This window comes from Rhinoderma darwinii, chromosome 2, assembly GCF_050947455.1.
Source record: "Rhinoderma darwinii isolate aRhiDar2 chromosome 2, aRhiDar2.hap1, whole genome shotgun sequence".
NCBI lineage: Eukaryota > Metazoa > Chordata > Amphibia > Anura > Rhinodermatidae > Rhinoderma > Rhinoderma darwinii.
This window is the reverse complement of record NC_134688.1, coordinates 50,706,691-50,725,728: the sequence shown is the minus strand read 5'-3', so window position 1 is coordinate 50,725,728 and position 19,038 is coordinate 50,706,691. Positions and strand designations below refer to the sequence as shown.

Below are 19,038 nucleotides of genomic sequence, written 5' to 3'. Positions count from 1 at the left end.
TGTTTCCCTTGGGGTTCTTGCTTTTTTTGTCATCAGCTTCCGTACCGGACACCGACATTTTAGTACCCAGACTTTCCACAGACCAACGGCAGAAACTGTTTTACCATCCTGCCTCAGTCACGCACCCAGAAGAGGATCGAACTAACTTCACTGACCAAATAACAGGGGTCCGGAAGTTCTTCAGGTGACCAATGACATCTGTATCAGGCTATGGCTGCTGGTGAGAAATACCCAATATCCAGTCTTCATGCACCTGAGAACTAGACACGAACACCAGAAGAGCTGGGCATGCAGCACATTTAGGGCATGACCACACGTGGCGGATTTCCTCCGCAACTGTCCGCATCAATGCCGCACAGAATCTGCGTTGCAGATTCTGCTGCGGATCTGCACAAAATGTGCAGTAAATTGATGCGGACTAGCTGCTGCGGACTGCGGTAAAAGTACTTCCCTTCTCCCTATCAGTGCAGGATAGAGAGAAGGGACAGCACTTTCCCTTGTGAAAGTCAAAGAAATTCATACTTACCGCCCGTTGTCTTGGTGACGCGTCCCTCCTTCGGCATCCAGCCCGATCTCCCTGGATGACGCGGCAGTCCATGTGACCGCTGCAGCCTGTTATTAGCCTGTGATTGGCTGCAGCCGTCACTTAGACTGAAACGTCATCCTGGGAGGCCGGACTGGAGACAGAAGCAGGGAGTTCTCGGTAAGTATGAACTTTTTTTTTTTTTTTTACAGATACATGTATATTGGGATCGGTAGTCACTGTCCCGGGTGCAGAAACAGTTACTGCCGATCGCTTAACTCTTTCAGCACCCTGGACAGTGACTATTTACTGGAGTCTCCTAGCAACGCTCCCGTCATTACGGGAGCCCCATTGACTTCCTCAGTCTGGCTGTAGACCTAGAAATACATAGGTCCAGCCAGAATGAAGAAATGTCATGGCAAAAAAGCAAGACGGATCCGCAGCACACATAACATGTGCATGACAGCTGCGGACTTCATTGCGGAACTTAGAATCTCCATTGAAGTCAATGGAGAAATTCCGCCATGAGTCCGCCACTGCTCCGCAACAGACAGAGCATGCTGCGGACACCAAATTCCGCTCCGCAGCCTATGCTCCGCAGCGGAATGTTACGCATCGTCTAAACGAACACTTCTAAATAGAAGTGGAAGTCAATGCAGAAACGGCTCCGCTGCGGATTAACGCTGCGGAGTGTCCGCAGCGGAATTTAAGTGAAATTCCGCCACGTGTGAACCCAGCCTTAAAGGGGTTTTCAATGAACGTTTAGTTCCTGAGCTCAGGGGTAAAGCTATAGCCATGCCAGAACAAATGCCTGCTATAACATGAAGTTCACTGGCGTTTGGGTTAATACTACAACAATAGCGCATGTTGACTGTACGTACTACTATTGCATGCTTTGCTGGATGACGTCACAATCCGGTTCTGTTCATAGAGCGGCACGTGAATATGTGCTAGTACCCGGCCCACACAAGCTCTCTACGGGGACATCAACGCCTTGCTAGTCTTTTGTTAACCCCCAGATTAGTAGCCTTGAGGGTACTTATATATATATATATATATATATATATGGGTTTGGCAGAGGAAGCTGTGCCTGGAGTTTTTCTCCCCACTGGGAGCTTAGATCTGTTCATCATAATGGACATACAGCAACATTACTGGGACTCACCAGCAGAGGTCCTGGAGGATTGTACGCAGAACGCACAACATATTCTATGTATTTCATAGAAAACCCCTTTAAAAGATCGAGTTCAGGCACATAACGTGACAAGTCATGGATGAATGGAAAAACATCCATGTGAAATTAGCAAACCCAAAAAGGTACCAGCAGTTTTATGTACTTTGACTGCAGCTTGTTCTTCACATAGGGAAGCAGTGACTTTGTGTATAAACTCAGACCAGAGATTATTTGCTGCAAACAAAAGCAGGAAATTACCAATTAAATTACTGTTAAAAGTTTTAATCTATTTTCTAAAATGAACATGAAAAATAAAAAAAGTGATAAAAGTGGCATTATGCCCGAGTGTTTACCGCTTCCCATCTCCACATAGTAGTGAAGCGGAACAGAGCTCTTAGGAGAACAGAGAATTTAGCGCTTCGTCAAATTGCCTCATGGTTCCAAAAATTATGTCCAGGGCTTTGAAAAGGACATTTCATCAATGGGAATTAAATAGGGGCCCTTAGTGTAGTGCACCACTATATAAATATATACTCAATGGAACTATTTACTGCAGCGATGAAGAGTTTTTCTGATACGTGACCGTGGCAGCTGATAACTAGCCGTATTGGTGACGTGTCAACTTTACTGACATCACAGGCGCAGCCAGTGTTTGGCTGCCTAGGTGAAACGTAGAGATGATGAAAAGGAGGGGGATTTGAAAGGTGAGTACATCATTGTCCATTATTTTAACACATGTTCAGCATACTGGGCAATTTTTTTTTTAGAGTTTGGAAAACCCCATTTCATGCGTATTGTGCGCCGAATCCACATGAAATCCGCCTCCCATTGACATTAATGGTAGATCCGCATCTCTGTGCAGACGTGAAATTTTCTGCACACATTTAAAGTCCGTGTCAATAAGCAGGCGGATATTTACACGCCAATTAGCCCCACACCGCCACACTTCATACTGCATACTGCATATCCATGGCAGAAAACGGAGATAAGCCTCGGATTTCCTCCACAGATCGGGTAGTAAATATATGTCGGATTATGGCAAATATGACAGGTCTGTACATAGCCTAACAATAAAGTGAAGCCTAGAGGGGTTGAGAGTCAGCTCCCCCACCCCACAATCCAACCTATGAGCTGCACCGCCTGTTACTAGAACAATACATTAGTATCACTACAACACCGGTATAATGCTTTGCTCTTTGTTATGCACATTGGAATGCTATAAAAAAAAAAAATACTATATACTACATGTGTGCCACGGACATACATTTCATCAGGGAAAAACTCACCATTATCGCCTAAATCTCTGAAAAATTTTGGACCTGGTTTAGCTTTGGCTGCTCGAGAAAGCATTGCATCAAAATCCTAGAGGGAAAAAAAAAGACGTTTACGGTGCAGAGTAACAATTTGTATAATCACATTGATCTTTACTGCTAAAAATTATGACATCATTAACCAACAGACTTAAAGGGTTATTCCTATCAAAGAAAGTGATCGCTAGGAAAAGCCAACACTTTCTGACGGGTGGGCTGCGACGGATAGACCCCCCCCCCAATCATGAGAATCAGGATAGTTCAGCGCTGCAACCCCTTTACTGGTTTTTCCTGCACAGCAGTGCTCCCGGCCCCCACTATGCAGGGAACTGCCACCCATCCTAGCAATATACCACCATATTCTGTGATGGGAATAACCCTTTAATAAATGCCATAGCTTGAAGCTTTTATGCCCTAGTACAAAAGCTGTGACATCCAAACCATCATGTGCCCTTACTAGAACTTTATATTGCTGCTTTCCCCTAATATGGCAGAAGGGTTATTGGATCACATCAAGCACGGGACAAGGGTGTGATTGCAACCATAGCCACTCCCATTGAGAGCTGCTGGTATTTTGGGTTCTAAAGGGGGTTGTCCCCTTTGGTCAATCTCATTTTGTTTAAAAAAATAAATAAATTAAAAAAAAGCCATTGTCCTGCTGCTGGGACCCACAGTGATCATCAGAGGAACCTTACAGCAAGTGATTAATTTCCCCACAGCACCACCACAGGGAAAATGGAGCACTACAAGGTACCGATTGAAATCAATGGGCTGTTCCTGTAATGCAGGAACAAACTGAATCCTCCAAAGATTTGTCTCCGCTATCGCTAATTCTTGGAGCTCTTTAATGAAGGAGTTCTCTATATTAATTCAGATAATAATAGGATATTCGAGAATGGGTGTTTAAACCAGATCACGTTTAACCTTTAATGACCAAATAGCTGTTTCAATAAGCTTATAAAGACAACTGCTGCACAAATGCCCTATTACAGAATATGGACGTCATAGACTGACGAGGGGCTCGCCTCTATGCGTCAGAGAGCTACAGAGTTTGAGTGTTTACCAGTCTGGTAGACCAAGTCCGTCCACAAATTACGTGGTCCTTCATGGCCGCTGCAGGGAATATGTATGACCAAATAAAACTTCCCCGGCGATAAAAGCTGGTCGCCAGGGGGCGGGACCTGTGAAGACCAGATGATCGCTGGGGTCGCTTGTCTTTAGAAAAGGGTTTGTCTTTAATGTTAGATTGTAACAAAATACTGACATTAATGGGATAAAATGATCATGATCATCGTGGATGGTGCATCACACACAGTGGACCTTCAAAATGCATTTCTTTCCTTATATCAGACGAGTAAGACAACAGGTAGTAACTTGTAAATACTTCAAAGATGCGCAAAGGAGGCAGATCACTGTATTCATGGCTGATTCACTGTATATGGCTCACATTCATGGAATACCTGCAGTGGTCAAATCTTCATACCTTTTTTGTCAGTTTCCGAGCGTTGGCTTTATCTAGAAAAAGAAAAAAAAACCATAATGACTTAGTCACTGTGTTCGGCTGGGAAAAGACGTATGAAGCGGAGAAGGTTTATTAGTCAGATGTTATGGCAGATATCAGTTATGTAAAGATCAAAAAGAAAACAACCAAAATGATCATAGTCCGGACTACAACTAAATCACTATGACCTGAAGACGAAAGAGTTTCCAATGATTTTATATTCATTGTATGAACCCCCTGCCGCTGCAGTCATTTTTCATGCTTGCATTCTAAAAGACGTATAGCAGTGTGAGGTCTTGTTTTGCGTGGAACGAGTTGTATTTTTGAACTGTATAATGTACTGGGAAACTGAATAAAATATTTTGTGTGTGTGTGGGGGGGGGGGGGGGGGTGGATTAAAAAAAAACCTGACTCCTCCCTTTTTTGGGGGTTTTTACGGCGTACACGTGTGGTAAAAACGACAAGTTAGCTTTATTCTCTGGGTGAATATGATTACGGCGATACCAAATGTATAGTTTTTTATGTTTTGCAAAGAAAAAACTAATTGTTAAAAAAAAAAAAAAAATTGTGTCGCCATATTCTAGAAGCCATAACTTTTGTTTGCCATCGATTGAGCGGTGTGCAGACTTGTTTTTTTGTGGGGGCGAACTGTAGTTCATATAATAATATAATAATAGCTAATAATAGTAAAATTTTGGTGTACATGTGACTTTTTGGTCACTTTTTAGTTTTTTTTTTATGGTGACCAAAAAATAAAAATCGCAATTCTGGCGGTTTAGAATTTTTTTTTTTTACAGTGTTCACCGTACAGGCTAAATAATGTTATATTGTTATAGTTCTGACTTTTATGGATGTGGCGATACCAGTTATGTTTTGTTGTTTTTGTTTTTTTGACATTACTTTAGGGGAAAAATTAGAAAAGGTGTTTTGTTTTTTTTTTGAACGTGAACTAATAGCACAAAAATGGCAGACCTAGGGGCACTCCAGTCCCTACGTCTCCTAGGCCCCCAAACTGTTATGACAACCATTGCCATCCCCACCCCATTCTTAACGGCCTAGGCGCCGCAGACGCTATTGACCGTGGCACATTTGTGGCTAAACAGCCAGAATTAGAGTTCTCTCTGATCGCGGCCGTTGCAGTGAGGTGTCGTCTTTAGCATGCAGTTGACACCCACTGAGTGTGGAGAGGGCTTAGCCCATGAGCCCGCTCTAGAATTCCCCTTCTCGGCTATGACATAACTAAGTTAAATGTCGGGAAGGGGTTAAATAATTTACTTTACTTACTTATTCAGTTCTAGACCTGAGAGCTCAAGAATCAATGCTGTATGGGCAGTGTCTTACGCATTTGCCCATTTTAGTGTCTATATGGACCAGCCATGTAAAGTGAAGTATGGAGCTTACGCTTAATGGAGGAACAGCAGACAAACAGCTTTTCTGATATATACGTGTCTAGAAAGTGTGCAATTAATTTTTAAAGCTTTCCACTCATTTTTCTGGAGGCGGGGGAGGAGGGAGATAGAGGAGAGAGACACCCTGCAGCTTCTAATAAGTTATATTTTATCACAGTGCTGAATTCACAGCTACACTGCTCTTTACTGCTGTATAATCTCCTCCACGTTGCTGATGCAGCTTCTATATGTTGCTTTTGCGCCAGGAATACGATTCGCATGTAAACAAACACTGGGAATAGCGCCCGAGCGTCAGGGCTGGATCGCCGGGGGAAATAATAGGCAAGTACTGATGTTTTTTTTCTTATTTCAGGATATTTGCCGCAGTTAGTAAACAATTTTAACAACCCGCATTCAGAAAAGCCCCATGAAAGGTTTAGGTCCAATTTAACATGATATATGTATTATTTATTGTCTGTTACTTTTGAGTTGCCAACATAGTCCATTAATGCTATCTATGCAGCAAGCCGCTGCTGTTCAGGTCCCCCGCCTGCATAATGACATGTCATTCACAGTGACGTCACCACAGTGGTCCGGCCAGTCGTGACGTTTGAAACATTTTTTGGTTATCCGTAGAAAACCCATTGAATAGTTATGGCATATGCCTTACATTTACGGACTTCCACTGATTCAATATCTATAGGATATCCTATGCCATGGAGGTCAATGGTGAAAAAACCCTTGAAGAAAATGAGGAAACCCGTATATACTGATTAATCAGAGCACCGTGCGCCATTTTCTCTTCCTCTCAAGCTCCGTGAAGGATGGATAATGGTTCGGGTAAGCAATTTGCTTTCATGTTATGAAACATTAACACCCAGACCCATCTCTAGATTGTTTTCTCAGTGACCGTGTTCCTTTGAATTCTGCGGTCACTGTTAAGCCTTTTAACTATATAAAAGTGATGGGTGTTGGAGTGCAAGTGAGCACTAGCTTTAATTCGTCGAGTGCATTTCCAAACTCTGATGTCAGCCTTGTTCCACGAATTTGTGTTGAAGCATGATAGATCATGGAAAAACATTTCTAGTCTCACAATTAGATCTGACATGAAACCACTATTGCCCGTGGCAAATCCTAGTCAGAATCAGCTGCGTTCGGTGATGTTTTGTTAGTTACGGCCATCAACTAATTTGATTCGCTTGGCTGCGGGCACAGTCTCCTCTGACGCTATCTAAACATATTATCCTAAGCTGGTGTGTAAAAGTGGCCCTCTGCCTGTAATATCATCAAGTGCTCGTAGCCGGTGACTATTTTGCGCATTCTAAGCAGTCTAAACACAGCATGGAATATTTGAGATAGGTGGAGGCATGCTGAAGGAAAAAAAAAAGTACAATATGTTGGAAGCCAAAATTCCATCAAAGGTTTAGAGATCTGCAGAAAAAGAAGTGTTTTTTTGATCTTTAAGACTTCTAATAAAAGCAGAGCCAGCTTTTCTTAAGCTCTATACTTCAGCGAGCAGCACGTAAACTACGGTACATAAAAAATTGTGCTTTACTTTAACCCAACGCACACCGGACGGAAGAGCTAATCCAGTCACAGCGTACAGGAGAAATATCTCACCCAGCATATAAGCGAGTCTTCTCAAGACATAAGAAGGCTTCCTGGTAGTGGAGCCACTTATAATAATCTATATGGAGGAACTGCCCACCTAGCAATTCTATAATAATAGTGCCTATGGCACTGCATATTTTAGCAGATTGCGCCCACTAATATAGTGATAATTTCCAATACTAACGTTATGCATTACTTAAAATTACTTAAAGGGGCTCTGAAAGTAGTTTATTAATTTCCTATCTCCCAACTAATCTAATAGGCGCTTTGCTGCTGATAACTACAGTTCATTTTAAAAAAAACAAAAAAACACATTAAATTATTTATTTGCTAAATTATGAGCATTTTTCTAAATATGCTAATTTGGCTATACTTGCCAAATGGGAGGTGACTCTTTCTTTTCACTTTGGGCGGTGTAATGTTTTATGTAGGACGCTGCCCAATCAGCCTCATACAGTTCTCCTCTTCCCAGCCCAGTTACATATAGTATACAGCGTCCATTCCCGATGGTGTTTTCAACTGGTGATACGTCCGGTTGTGTCACAGCTAGAACTGCGATTCTGCGGTCATATGAAAGATTAGAATCTCATCTTTCATATGCCACCACTGTTCTAGGTGGTCCGCAGCCGGTGGTCCTCCAGCCTCAGTCTCTCACACTGTGTGAAGCAGCTTCATAATGATAGGACGGGGTCAGATGCTGTGAAGAGGCTCCACCTCAGGAGAAATCGCTGCTGTTGACACCCACTTGTCTAGTATAGCCTCATTTGCATATTTAGAAAAAAGCTCATAACTTAAAACAAAACTTTTTGGGACACAATTTTCACTGGCATTATGAGTGTGACAGCGCCTATTAGATTATCTAGAAGATTGGACATTACAAACTAGTGACAGATCCTCTTTAAAGTGCATGCCCACCGTTGAACCCAATTTTGCAATTTATATATAGCATAAATCGACATAAAAAGTAGAGTAACTTTGTAAATATGATTTCATTACTTATCTCGTAGTCAACCTTAGCTAACTGTTATAAATAGCATATAGTAGAACTAGGATTGCCGCTCTAGGGCTATAATACAGGCTGAAATTTGGGATTAGTACTTAAGTGATTGCAAAGTAAGCTACGCAATGATAGATTTAAACAATATATATTATATATACACACACACACACACACACACACACACACACACACACACACACAGACACAGACACACACACGGGGGCGTAACTAGGAAAGACTGGGCCCCATAGCAAACTTTTGACTGGTGCCCCCCCTCCCCTGGGTGTCACACAACCCCCCCCCTTGTAGATAGTGCCTTTTTTACAGCCCCCCCTGTAGATAACGCCATACAGCCCCCCCTGTAGATAACTCCATAAGCCTCCCTGTAGATAACTCCATACAGCCCCCCTGTAGGTAACGCCATACAGAGTCCCCCCCTGTAGGCTACCACATACAGTGTCCCCCCTGTAGGCAACGCCATACAGAGTCCCCCCCTGTAGGAAACGCCATACAGAGTCCCCCCCCCTGTAGGAAACGCCATACAGAGTCCCCCCTGTAGGTAACGCCATACAGAGTCCCCCCTGTAGGTAACGCCATGCAGAGTCCCCCCCTGTAGGTAACGCCATGCAGAGTCCCCCCCCTGTAGGTAACGCCATGCAGAGTCCCCCACCTGTAGGTAACGCCATGCAGAGTCCCCCCCTGTAGGTAACGCCATGCAGAGTCCCCCCCTGTAGGTAACGGCATGCAGAGTCGTCCCCCCCTGTAGGTAACGACATGCAGAGTCGTCCCCCCTGTAGGTAACTGCATGCAGAGTCGTCGTCCCCTGTAGGTAACGCCATGCAGAGTCACCCGCCCCTGTAGGTAACGGCATGCAGAGTCCCCCGCCTTGTAGGTAACGGCATGCAGAGTCCCCCCCTGTAGGTAACGGCATGCAGAGTCCCCCGCCCTGTAGGTAACGGCATGCAGAGGTCCCCCCCTGTAGGTAATGGCATGCAGAGTCCCCCGCCCTGTAGGTAACGGCATGCAGAGTCCCCCCCCCTGTAGGTAACAGCATGCATCCCCTATCCACAGGATAGGGGATACATGTGTGATCGCTGGCAGCGATAAGGAGAACGGGGGACTTTGTCCCCCAAGTTCTCCATGACTAACCTCTGACTTCCGGCGTCTGCGCAGCTCAAAAAAAAGAAAAGGAGCGCTGGTCACGCATGCGCACAAGCGCGACCGGCGCTCCATTCATTTCTACGGAGCTGCCGACACAGACCCCGGAAGTCCGAGGTTTGTGATGGAGAACTTCAGGGGACTTTGTCCCCCATTCTCCCTATCAATGCCAGCGATCACACATGTATCCCCTATCCTGTGGATAGGGGATACATGTCTCTTGTTTAATGGCAGAGCGGGGAGATACCTCCCTGCTATGCCGTAGTGTTCAGTGGCGTCGCGCTGTAGCAGCCATAGCGGCAGCTAGCGGAGCCTCCGGCCATGGTGGTGGCCCGTGCCGGCGGGCGACACGGGCCCCCTCATGCCGCGGGCTCCGTAGCAGCCACTACAGCTGTAGTTACGACACTGCACACACACTATATATATATATATATATACACATATACACACACACACACACACACACACACACACACACACACACACACACACACACACACACACACACACACACACACACACACACACACACACACACACACACAGGGTGGGCCATTTATATGGATACACCTAAATAAAATGGGAATGGTTGGTGATATTAACTTCCTGTTTGTGGCACATTAGTATATGGGAGGGGGGAAACTTTTCAAGCTGGGTGTTGACCATGGCGGCCATTTTGAAGTCGGCCATTTTGTATCCAACTTTAGTTATTTCAATGGGAAGAGGGTCATGTAACACATCAAACTTATCGAGAATTTCACAAGAAAAACAATGGTGTGCTTGGTTTTAACGTTACTTTATTCTTTCATGAGTTATTTACAAGTTTCTGACCACTTATAAAATGTGTTCGAAGTGCTGCCCATTGTGTTGGATTGTCAATGCAACCCTCTTCTCCCACTCTTCACACACTGATAGCAACACCGCAGAAGAAATGCTAGCACAGGCTTCCAGTATCCGTAGTTTCAGTTGCTGCACATCTCGTATCTTCACAGCATAGACAATTGCCTTCAGATGACCCCAAAGATATAAGTCTAAGGGAGTCAGATCGGGAGACCTAGGGGGCCATTCAACTGGCCCACGACGACCAATCCACTTTCCAGGAAACTGTTCATCTAGAAATGCTCGGACCTGACACCCATAATGACATAAATAACTCATGAAAGAATAAAGTAACGTTAAAACCAAGCACACCATTGCTTTTCTTGTGAAATTCTCGATAAGTTTGATGTGTCACATGACCCTCTTCCCATTGAAAAAACTAAAGTTGGATACAAAATGGCCAACTTCAAAATGGCCACAATGGTCAACACCCAGCTTGAAACGTTCCCCCCTCCTATATACTAATGTGCCACAAACAGGAAGTTAATATCACCAACCATTCCCATTTTATTTAGGTGTATCCATATAAATGGCCCACCCTGTATGTATATATGTATATATATATATATATATATATATATATACATATACATATAGACACACACACACTTATACACACACACACACACACACACACACACACACACACACACACACACGTATACACACACACACATGAACAGTAAAAATGTTGATTAAAAACATGAACATATACTTAAAGTGGCTTCACTATAAAATGTGCCATCATTTACATAGATTTTGAGGCAGAAGGGTTGGAGGCTCTGTTAGGGGCCTCCGTCGCAGAATCGGCAGGGATTACCAGAAACTATAGCGCAGCATGCTGCACTATTGTTTACGTTATAATCACGGACACCCAGACGGAACCCATTTTTAGTCAATGGGTTTTGCCGGCTGCATCCGTTGTGCGGAAATGGAAATGGTGTTTCCGGTATTTGCAGATAACCAGCCACTAGTCAATTCACTAACAAAGTGAAAGGCCTCAAGCACACATCCGTGGCCCTTTATACGGCCGCAAATAACGGATCCGCAAAACACGGACCGCACACAGATGGCTTCCGTGTGCAGCCTGTAGTTTTAATAGAATGGCTGAGACTGATCCGCAAAAAACAGACAGGAGTAGGACCTGTTCTATAATTTGCGGAACGAACACACGGATCCGCCAAAAAAACGGATGTGTGCATTGCCCCTTAGAAAGGAATGAGTCAGTGTGCTATCCAGTAAAATAACAGATAACAGACTGAAGAAAATCACTTAAGTGTGCTTGAGGTCTTAGAAACCAAATAAAATTGTCAGCAAACAAAACTCAATCCTTCGATTAACACCAAAATACGTGTTAAAAGCGTATCAATTGATTTAGGCAGTGAATAAGGACGCGTATCTAAAAAAAAAATCAGCTAAGGCCCATTTAAGATCGCGCAATTATGGATACGATTCATTTGTTTCTGATAGTGCCTGCATAACCATTGTTATGTACCATTGTTATGTACCATTGTTATGTACCATTGTTATGTACCACTGTAGTGGTAAATGTAAAAGCTGCTCGTATCGACATTTGTAATACATTTGCCTGCCTTTCGTGAGTCGTCACTAGGAAATCAGGTCTACTCCCTGTTGATCGGCAGTTCGAAAAGGGGCCTTCTAAATCACATGGATTGGTGCACGCTTCTTCTGGCCCTCTGATTGGCACTTCAGAATGACATTTAGTGATGGGACATTATACACATTTTTAAATTCTGGCGGATAAATAATAATAAAATTATGTTAAGAAATTGAATTTTATACAATTACTTAATATATTATTCTAAGCAGAACTATAGTTTCAGTGATGGTGCACTTTAAGAAATCTAAGAAAAGAAGTAATAGACTAGTGACTAGATCAAACATTAAAAGTTGAAAAGGGAAAATTGTTAATAGGCGCACAGACTGGCAATGAGGTGGGAGGATTCCCGGTGCCAGGAGGCAGATTGCTGCTATTTACATAAGTAATAAACAGAGCCTGGTAATCACATAAAGCATCAGACTGCTCACTTGGCACCTGACCTCTCTCTTCTCTTCAGATCATGACATTGCCTGCACAGGAAAAGCGGGGCGGACAAACTTAAAAGAAGCAATTTAACGAGATCATATAAAGTGCAGACCAACTGCATAGAAGAAAAGATAAACAGCTATACTGGGAAGATAAAGAACTATGTGGATTTCTAATCCGCAGATAAAAACTATAGTGAAAAGATAAGGGGCTATGTTGAATTGAGAGCTGTAGAAATAGACCTACCAGCATATAAAAGCACAGAGTTTCTTGGATCCATTTCTCATTCTCTACATCAAATAGAGGGCAAATATTTATGTGTTAAAATATACTCCAAATCTTGAAGGAATTTGAAATAAACTGTAGAGAATGAAGATATATATTAGGTGCATATTTAGTGGCATAACTATATAAGTTGTAGTGGTAAAATTGGTGACCCGACCCCTGTTGCTGGGGGTCCAATAGGCTCCTACTGCTATATAAAATCTCAGCTGTACTATATGCATGCAGCGTAAAGACGTAATTACTTACCATGCTAACATCACAGTGATGTCACCATGCTATAGAGAGCGACCTTGCTATGCAAATGGGTGTTTAAATGATCAGGTGTGAAATGCCCCTTTAACACCTATTCATGGACATCACCGATTGTTAGAAAAGGGAGCCCAGTCCCCTATCCCTTTCCACCAGCATGTCTGCCATTGGAAGGTGTTGTATGGACTGGTGGCCGAAAAACTATCACAGGGCTCCTCAACAGTGATCGACAGGGGTCCTAGGTCGATGAAGGTCCAAATGCTATTATTTATCACTTTTCCTATGAATAGGTGATAAATATTAATAGCTGGAATACCCCTTCAACTTATATGTCATAAATAGATCCTATATATTGTGATATAATTAAGTCATCTGGTACAGCATGTGAAGCAAGTTCCAAGAACATCCAGCAACTTCTCTTTGCGTGGTGGAAGTTTTATACCGGTGGTCTGAAAATTGTTCCTTCAGGCTACGGTATCGTACAAACATTATATAGCAGGAACTGTCTAGTCTTAAAGTGTCAGAACAGTCTGGGTCCGTGCTGATAAAACATGGAGACGGGAAGAATGTCAATCTTACATCTCCAGCCCAGCTCCTTAAAAAGCTATTCCAATTGGATGCATAGTTACATAGGTTGAAAATAGACACAGGTCCATCAAGTTCAATCTTTCTCAATAAATTACCATTCATTAATTGCTTGATTAATTATAACCCTCAGTGTCATTTGTCAGTAAATCACATAGCCTTCATTTAACTGCTGACATAGAATCTGGGCAGCCTCTTTTTAGATAGTGCCGCAGTGCCCCCTGTGGATGCTGCCGCAGTGCCCGCTGTGGATGCTGCCGCAGAGCCCTCCGTAGATGCTGCCAGTGCCCTCCGTAGATGCTGCCACAGTGCCCTCCGTAGATGCTGCCACAGTGCCCTCCGTAGATGCTGCCACAGTGCCCTCCGTAGATGCTGCCACAGTGCCCTCCGTAGATGCTGCCACAGTGCCCTCCGTAGATGCTGCCACAGTGCCCTCCGTAGATGCTGCCACAGTGCCCTCCGTAGATGCTGCCACAGTGCCCTCCATAGATGCTGCCACAGTGCCCTCCGCAGATGCTGCCACAGTGCCCTCCGTAGATGCTGCCACAGTGCCCTCCGCAGATGCTGCCACAGTGCCCTCCGCAGATGCTGCCACAGTGCCCTCCGCAGATGCTGCCACAGTGATGTCAGGGGCTTGCCCAGAGCTGGAGTCCCGGAGCAGAGCCGCTTCTAGCACTCTGCCTGTGATTCTAGCTCTGCTCCTGACATCACTGCCCATATATGGACAGCGATGTCAGGGGCAACCCCAGAGCTTGAGTCCCGGGCAGAGCGCTAGTAGGCTCTTCCTGGGACTCCAGCTGTGCTCCTGACATCACTGGGACTCCTGCTCTGGGGAAGACCCTGACATCGCTGTCCATATATGAACAGAGTCCCGGAGCAGAGCCTGTACTAGAGCTGGACTCCGCCTCTGGGGAAGCCCCAGACATTGCGTGTCCAAACATGGACACCGATGTCAGGGAATTCAACAGAGTCCCGGAGCAGAGCCGATACTAGCGCTCTGCCCGGGACGCCGTTCTGGGGAAGACCCTGACACACTGTCCATATATGGACAGCGATGTCACGGAATTGCACAGAGTCCTGGAGCAGAGCCTGTACTAGCGCTCTGCCCGGGACTCCACTCTGTGGAAGATCCTGACACACTGTCCATATATGGACAGTGATGTCACGGAATTGCACAGAGTCCTGGAGTAGAGCCTGTACTAGCGCTCTGCCCGGGACTCCGCTCTGGGAAAGATCCTGACACACTGTCCATATATGGACAGCGATGTCAGGGAATTCCACAGAGTCCCAGAGCAGAGCCGATACTAGTGCTCTGCACGGGACTCCGGCTCTGTGGAAGCCCCAGACATCGCTGTTCATATGTGGACAGCGATGTCAGGGAATTCCAGAGTCTCGGAGCAGAGCCGATACTAGCAGCTCTGTGTCCCGCGGGCCGCAGATGACAGCCCCAGGGGCCGCATGCGGCCCGCGGGCTTGAGACCCCTGCCATAGATTGACCACTCTAACTGTAAAGAACCCTTTCCTATATTGATGTCTGAAACGTCTTTATTCCATATGCAATGGATGTCCCCTTGTCCTTTGTAGAGTCCTTTGAAAGAACAGATCATGTGCTAGTTCTCTGTATTGACCACACATATACTTATACATGTTAAGAAGATCATCTCTACGGAGTCTTTTTCCAATTTGAACGAGCCCAATTTCTCTAGTCTTTCATTATAAGTGACACCTCCTATCCCATTTAATAATCTAGTCACCCGCTAGTGAACCCTCTTCAGTTCTCTTATATCCTTTGTGCAATGTGGAGCCCAAAACTGAATTCCATATTCAAGATGTGGCCTTACGAGAGATTTATAGAGGGGTAATATTACATTTGAATCAAAGGTTTTTAGCTTTCCTTTTATACGCCTAAAATCCTATTTGCTTTTGCAGCTGCTGCTAGACATTGAGTGCTGCTATTTAGCTTATTTGTAACCAGAACACCCAGGTCCTTCTCCTGTACCGTTATCCCCAGTTTTATTCCATCTAATGAATATGAATTAATACTATTATTGTGACCTAGGTGCATTACTTTACATTTACCGACGTTAAATTTAATCTGCCATGTTTTTGCCCATGCTGCCAGCTTATATGGGTCTTTCTCTAATATTTTATAGTCAAGAAGAGTTTTAAGTATCCTACAAAGTTTTGTATAGTCAGCAAAAATTGACACATGATGCTGCATTACATAATTGATATCAATGAGTTGTCAATGTAATGCATGGAGGCATAGCTCCTCTAGAGCGAGAGACTCTCTTCGTGGTGGCCATGTACTGTCTAAAAGAGGGGGATTCCCACCATATACTCTAATAGGAAAATCCTTTCCATTACCTCTTTTGATATGAAGACCATTGCGGGTGAGTATTGCTCAGCTGAGTTATAGTCAGGAATTATATTTTGTTTTAGCTGGGTGAAGAGTGTAGTGTGAAATGCTCTAATACAGTGTTGGAGAAGACACATGGAAGAAACTCCATGATACCATTTTATGATAAAATGTAGTTCACGGAGGGACCAGACTGGTCAATTAGTCATAAAAGATCATCTCATAGGTGGGAAATGGCACTGATTTTTAGGCAAGTTCCACTAATGATTTTAATGGAGGGATGACTGTGAATAAATGGTCACCTACATAGCTCTTTGGCCTGTCCCAGTCCACTGCATGTCAGTGCAATTACATGAACAGCTAAAGCAGCTCTCCAAGTTAGAGGACCTTGCAGACGAGTATTACAGATTTTAGCTTCCTGAGCATTACTAACGAAAACTCTATGTAGTGTGGAAAATTGGACTTCGGGCTCATGCACAACTGTTATATGATTCTATGCCAGCTCCGAATGGTAAGGCGCAGTAATGTGGTGGTAATGTTATCCTGTTGAGGTTTCTGGTTCTCCGTGTGTTGCCATATGTTTGTACAGAGAGGTTTTTGCATCCACTCTGTGTGTCTCTGTATGGAAACAAAAGCAAAAAACTAATTAAAACCAAACCTGCCATGCTTTACCAGATGCCCTATGGCTGCTGATTTTCCACCGTAAATTTCAACAAAGACCAAATAATTGAGTCCATGTATTTAATCCATGTCAAAACCCTTGTACTCGTACTGTACGAGTAGCAGTTTTCTTCTCTAAACTAGTGGCAAAGAGGACTAAATTTGAAGCATGAAATACATTGGAACGGATATAAAACACGTATGTAACACCATATGGAACTCACACGCAACTCTTATTGATACGCGTAGGGCACACTATTTATGAAGTACCAAGAACTCCACTCTATAATGCTCGCTCTATATAGTCTTATTTTTTTTATAAATGTACAAGATTATAAGATGGTTAAAACCAACCTTCCCTTCACGGACATAAAAGACACTTTAATAAATGTTCTTTAGCAGTAGACGTAAACTCCAGAGCTGGATATCGTGTACGGGTACATAGCTACGTACACAGCTGCCCCTCCAGCGCCGACCAAGGATTATAGCATTCCATTGCAGCAATAACCTCGCTGGTCAGAAGTCATACATATCAACAACAGAGATATGCACATGAAATGCCATGTAATAGCCTGGGATGAATAAATACATTCTGATGATGCCTTTGGGGCATTTTGCCACATACTGAAGACCGTCAGCTTTTCGTTCAAAGAGTCCACCTGTGTCGGCTTGATAGACTAAAAACAAGTTACTAACCGTGCACTTGGGTTCACATCAGAAAATTTTCAAGAAGAGACTACGTGGGCTTATACAATTCTAGGGAAACCATGATCGGAAACTTGTCCAGGCCTAAAATCAGGTCCTTATATGAAGTTATAAAACTACTGGAATAAGTGGATTACAAGAAAATTGACAAATGGTTTGACAATCTCATCTTAAATCTCATCTTCAGAGAAATGAACAGACTTTACACTGCTCTTAGATCCGCAGGAGCTGTACCTATATGAAGCCTTTCCAGCCAAAGATCAGCCATTTGTGTTGAAGAGCTCTCAGACTTTCTAGTTCGGTAACAGGAAGATATAATAGTTGTCAGCCTTGTTACATACAGTGGAGAGCAGCCCGGTCACTTGCTGCAAGAGACAGACCGAGAGCTACAAAGAGACAGAGAGAGACTGCCTGCCAAAGCTTTTGTGATCACATATCTATTTATCTATCTATCTATCTAATATCTATCTCATATCTAATATCTATCTCATATCTAATATCTATCTATCTAATATCTATCTCATATCTAATATCTATCTCATATCTAATATCTATCTCATATCTAACTCATATCTAATCTATCTAATCTATCTAATCTATCTTTGTCAGCAGGGAGTAAGTAAAGGTCTGCAGTAATTCCAGGCTCCTGAAATGACTGGATGGTGCAGCCTGCAAGTAAATGAAGCTTATAAATAGCATAGAGCCCTCGCTTTTTATTTCTTGATTAAACACTTCAATTTACACGCTGAGGTGCATTATCTGGCAGACATTAAGATCCATTAATGGTGTAAACAAACTGTTTAGAATGGTGCGGAAGCTGCATTTTTACTGACCCATGGAAAAAACGCATGCAAAAACTTTTCACTGTGATTGTCATCATTTATTAGGAAAGCTGCAACTGTAGTATAACCGCAGAAAATTTGCATGCGGTTTTGCCATGGTATATTTTTGGCACGGTTACGGTGTGGCTTTCTACCAAACCATGCTGCCCTAAAGGGGCTGCCTAATACAGACCTATTGTGCTATTTTGAAGTGACATATGTGCTAGGCATAAAATACATAGTGTTGAAGGGACTTTTAAAAAATTCCACTGACAATAAATTGAATGCTATTTCACATCTGTCTGCAGCTGTATTTTTCATAAAAAAATTCCGTAAGAGCGTATCCTAAAAGTATTTATGCAAAAGCATCCACAAAAATTCTGCAAGGTGTAAGACATATCCGATCTAAAATGTAGGCCACGACGGGACACCACCTCTAAGTATATATAATACACAGGCATAGATCAGAAAGTAAAAATAACCCCAGACATAGCTTGCCTCCTTCATTTCTAATCTGTAGCCCCAGCTACCTGCCATCCAATACAGTAGCCACAATACTTAATCCTTCGTCATGGGTGCGGAAGTAAAGCCGGCTGAAATGTATATGCGGAGTCCTTGTACCAATGTCCTCCTTTATTTATACCAGTCATCTCTCTGAGGAAATTAGGAGAGCTTATGTACACTCTTGGGAAGACGCCAGGCCTGGCAGCGATCCACAGCAGACAGAGCTTTGCGTCACCAGCCAGCCATACCCATCTCACTGCCAGCAGGCAAACAGGAGCT

At 43.6% G+C, this 19,038-nt stretch overlaps 1 protein-coding gene across 2 annotated transcripts in view; it reads right to left on the bottom strand.

Annotated features, from left to right (window-relative positions):
- Nucleotides 1-19,038, bottom strand: part of MICU2 (mitochondrial calcium uptake 2) — a 270,394-nt gene that overhangs the window by 65,269 nt on the left and 186,087 nt on the right. For both annotated transcript variants that reach the window (XM_075851627.1, XM_075851628.1), the window contains exons 3-4: nucleotides 4,491-4,522; nucleotides 2,984-3,059 (exon numbers count right to left, since the gene is read on the bottom strand). In XM_075851627.1, coding sequence (XP_075707742.1) covers nucleotides 2,984-3,059; nucleotides 4,491-4,522 — 108 coding nt within the window. The remainder of the gene's footprint in view (nucleotides 1-2,983; nucleotides 3,060-4,490; nucleotides 4,523-19,038) is intronic.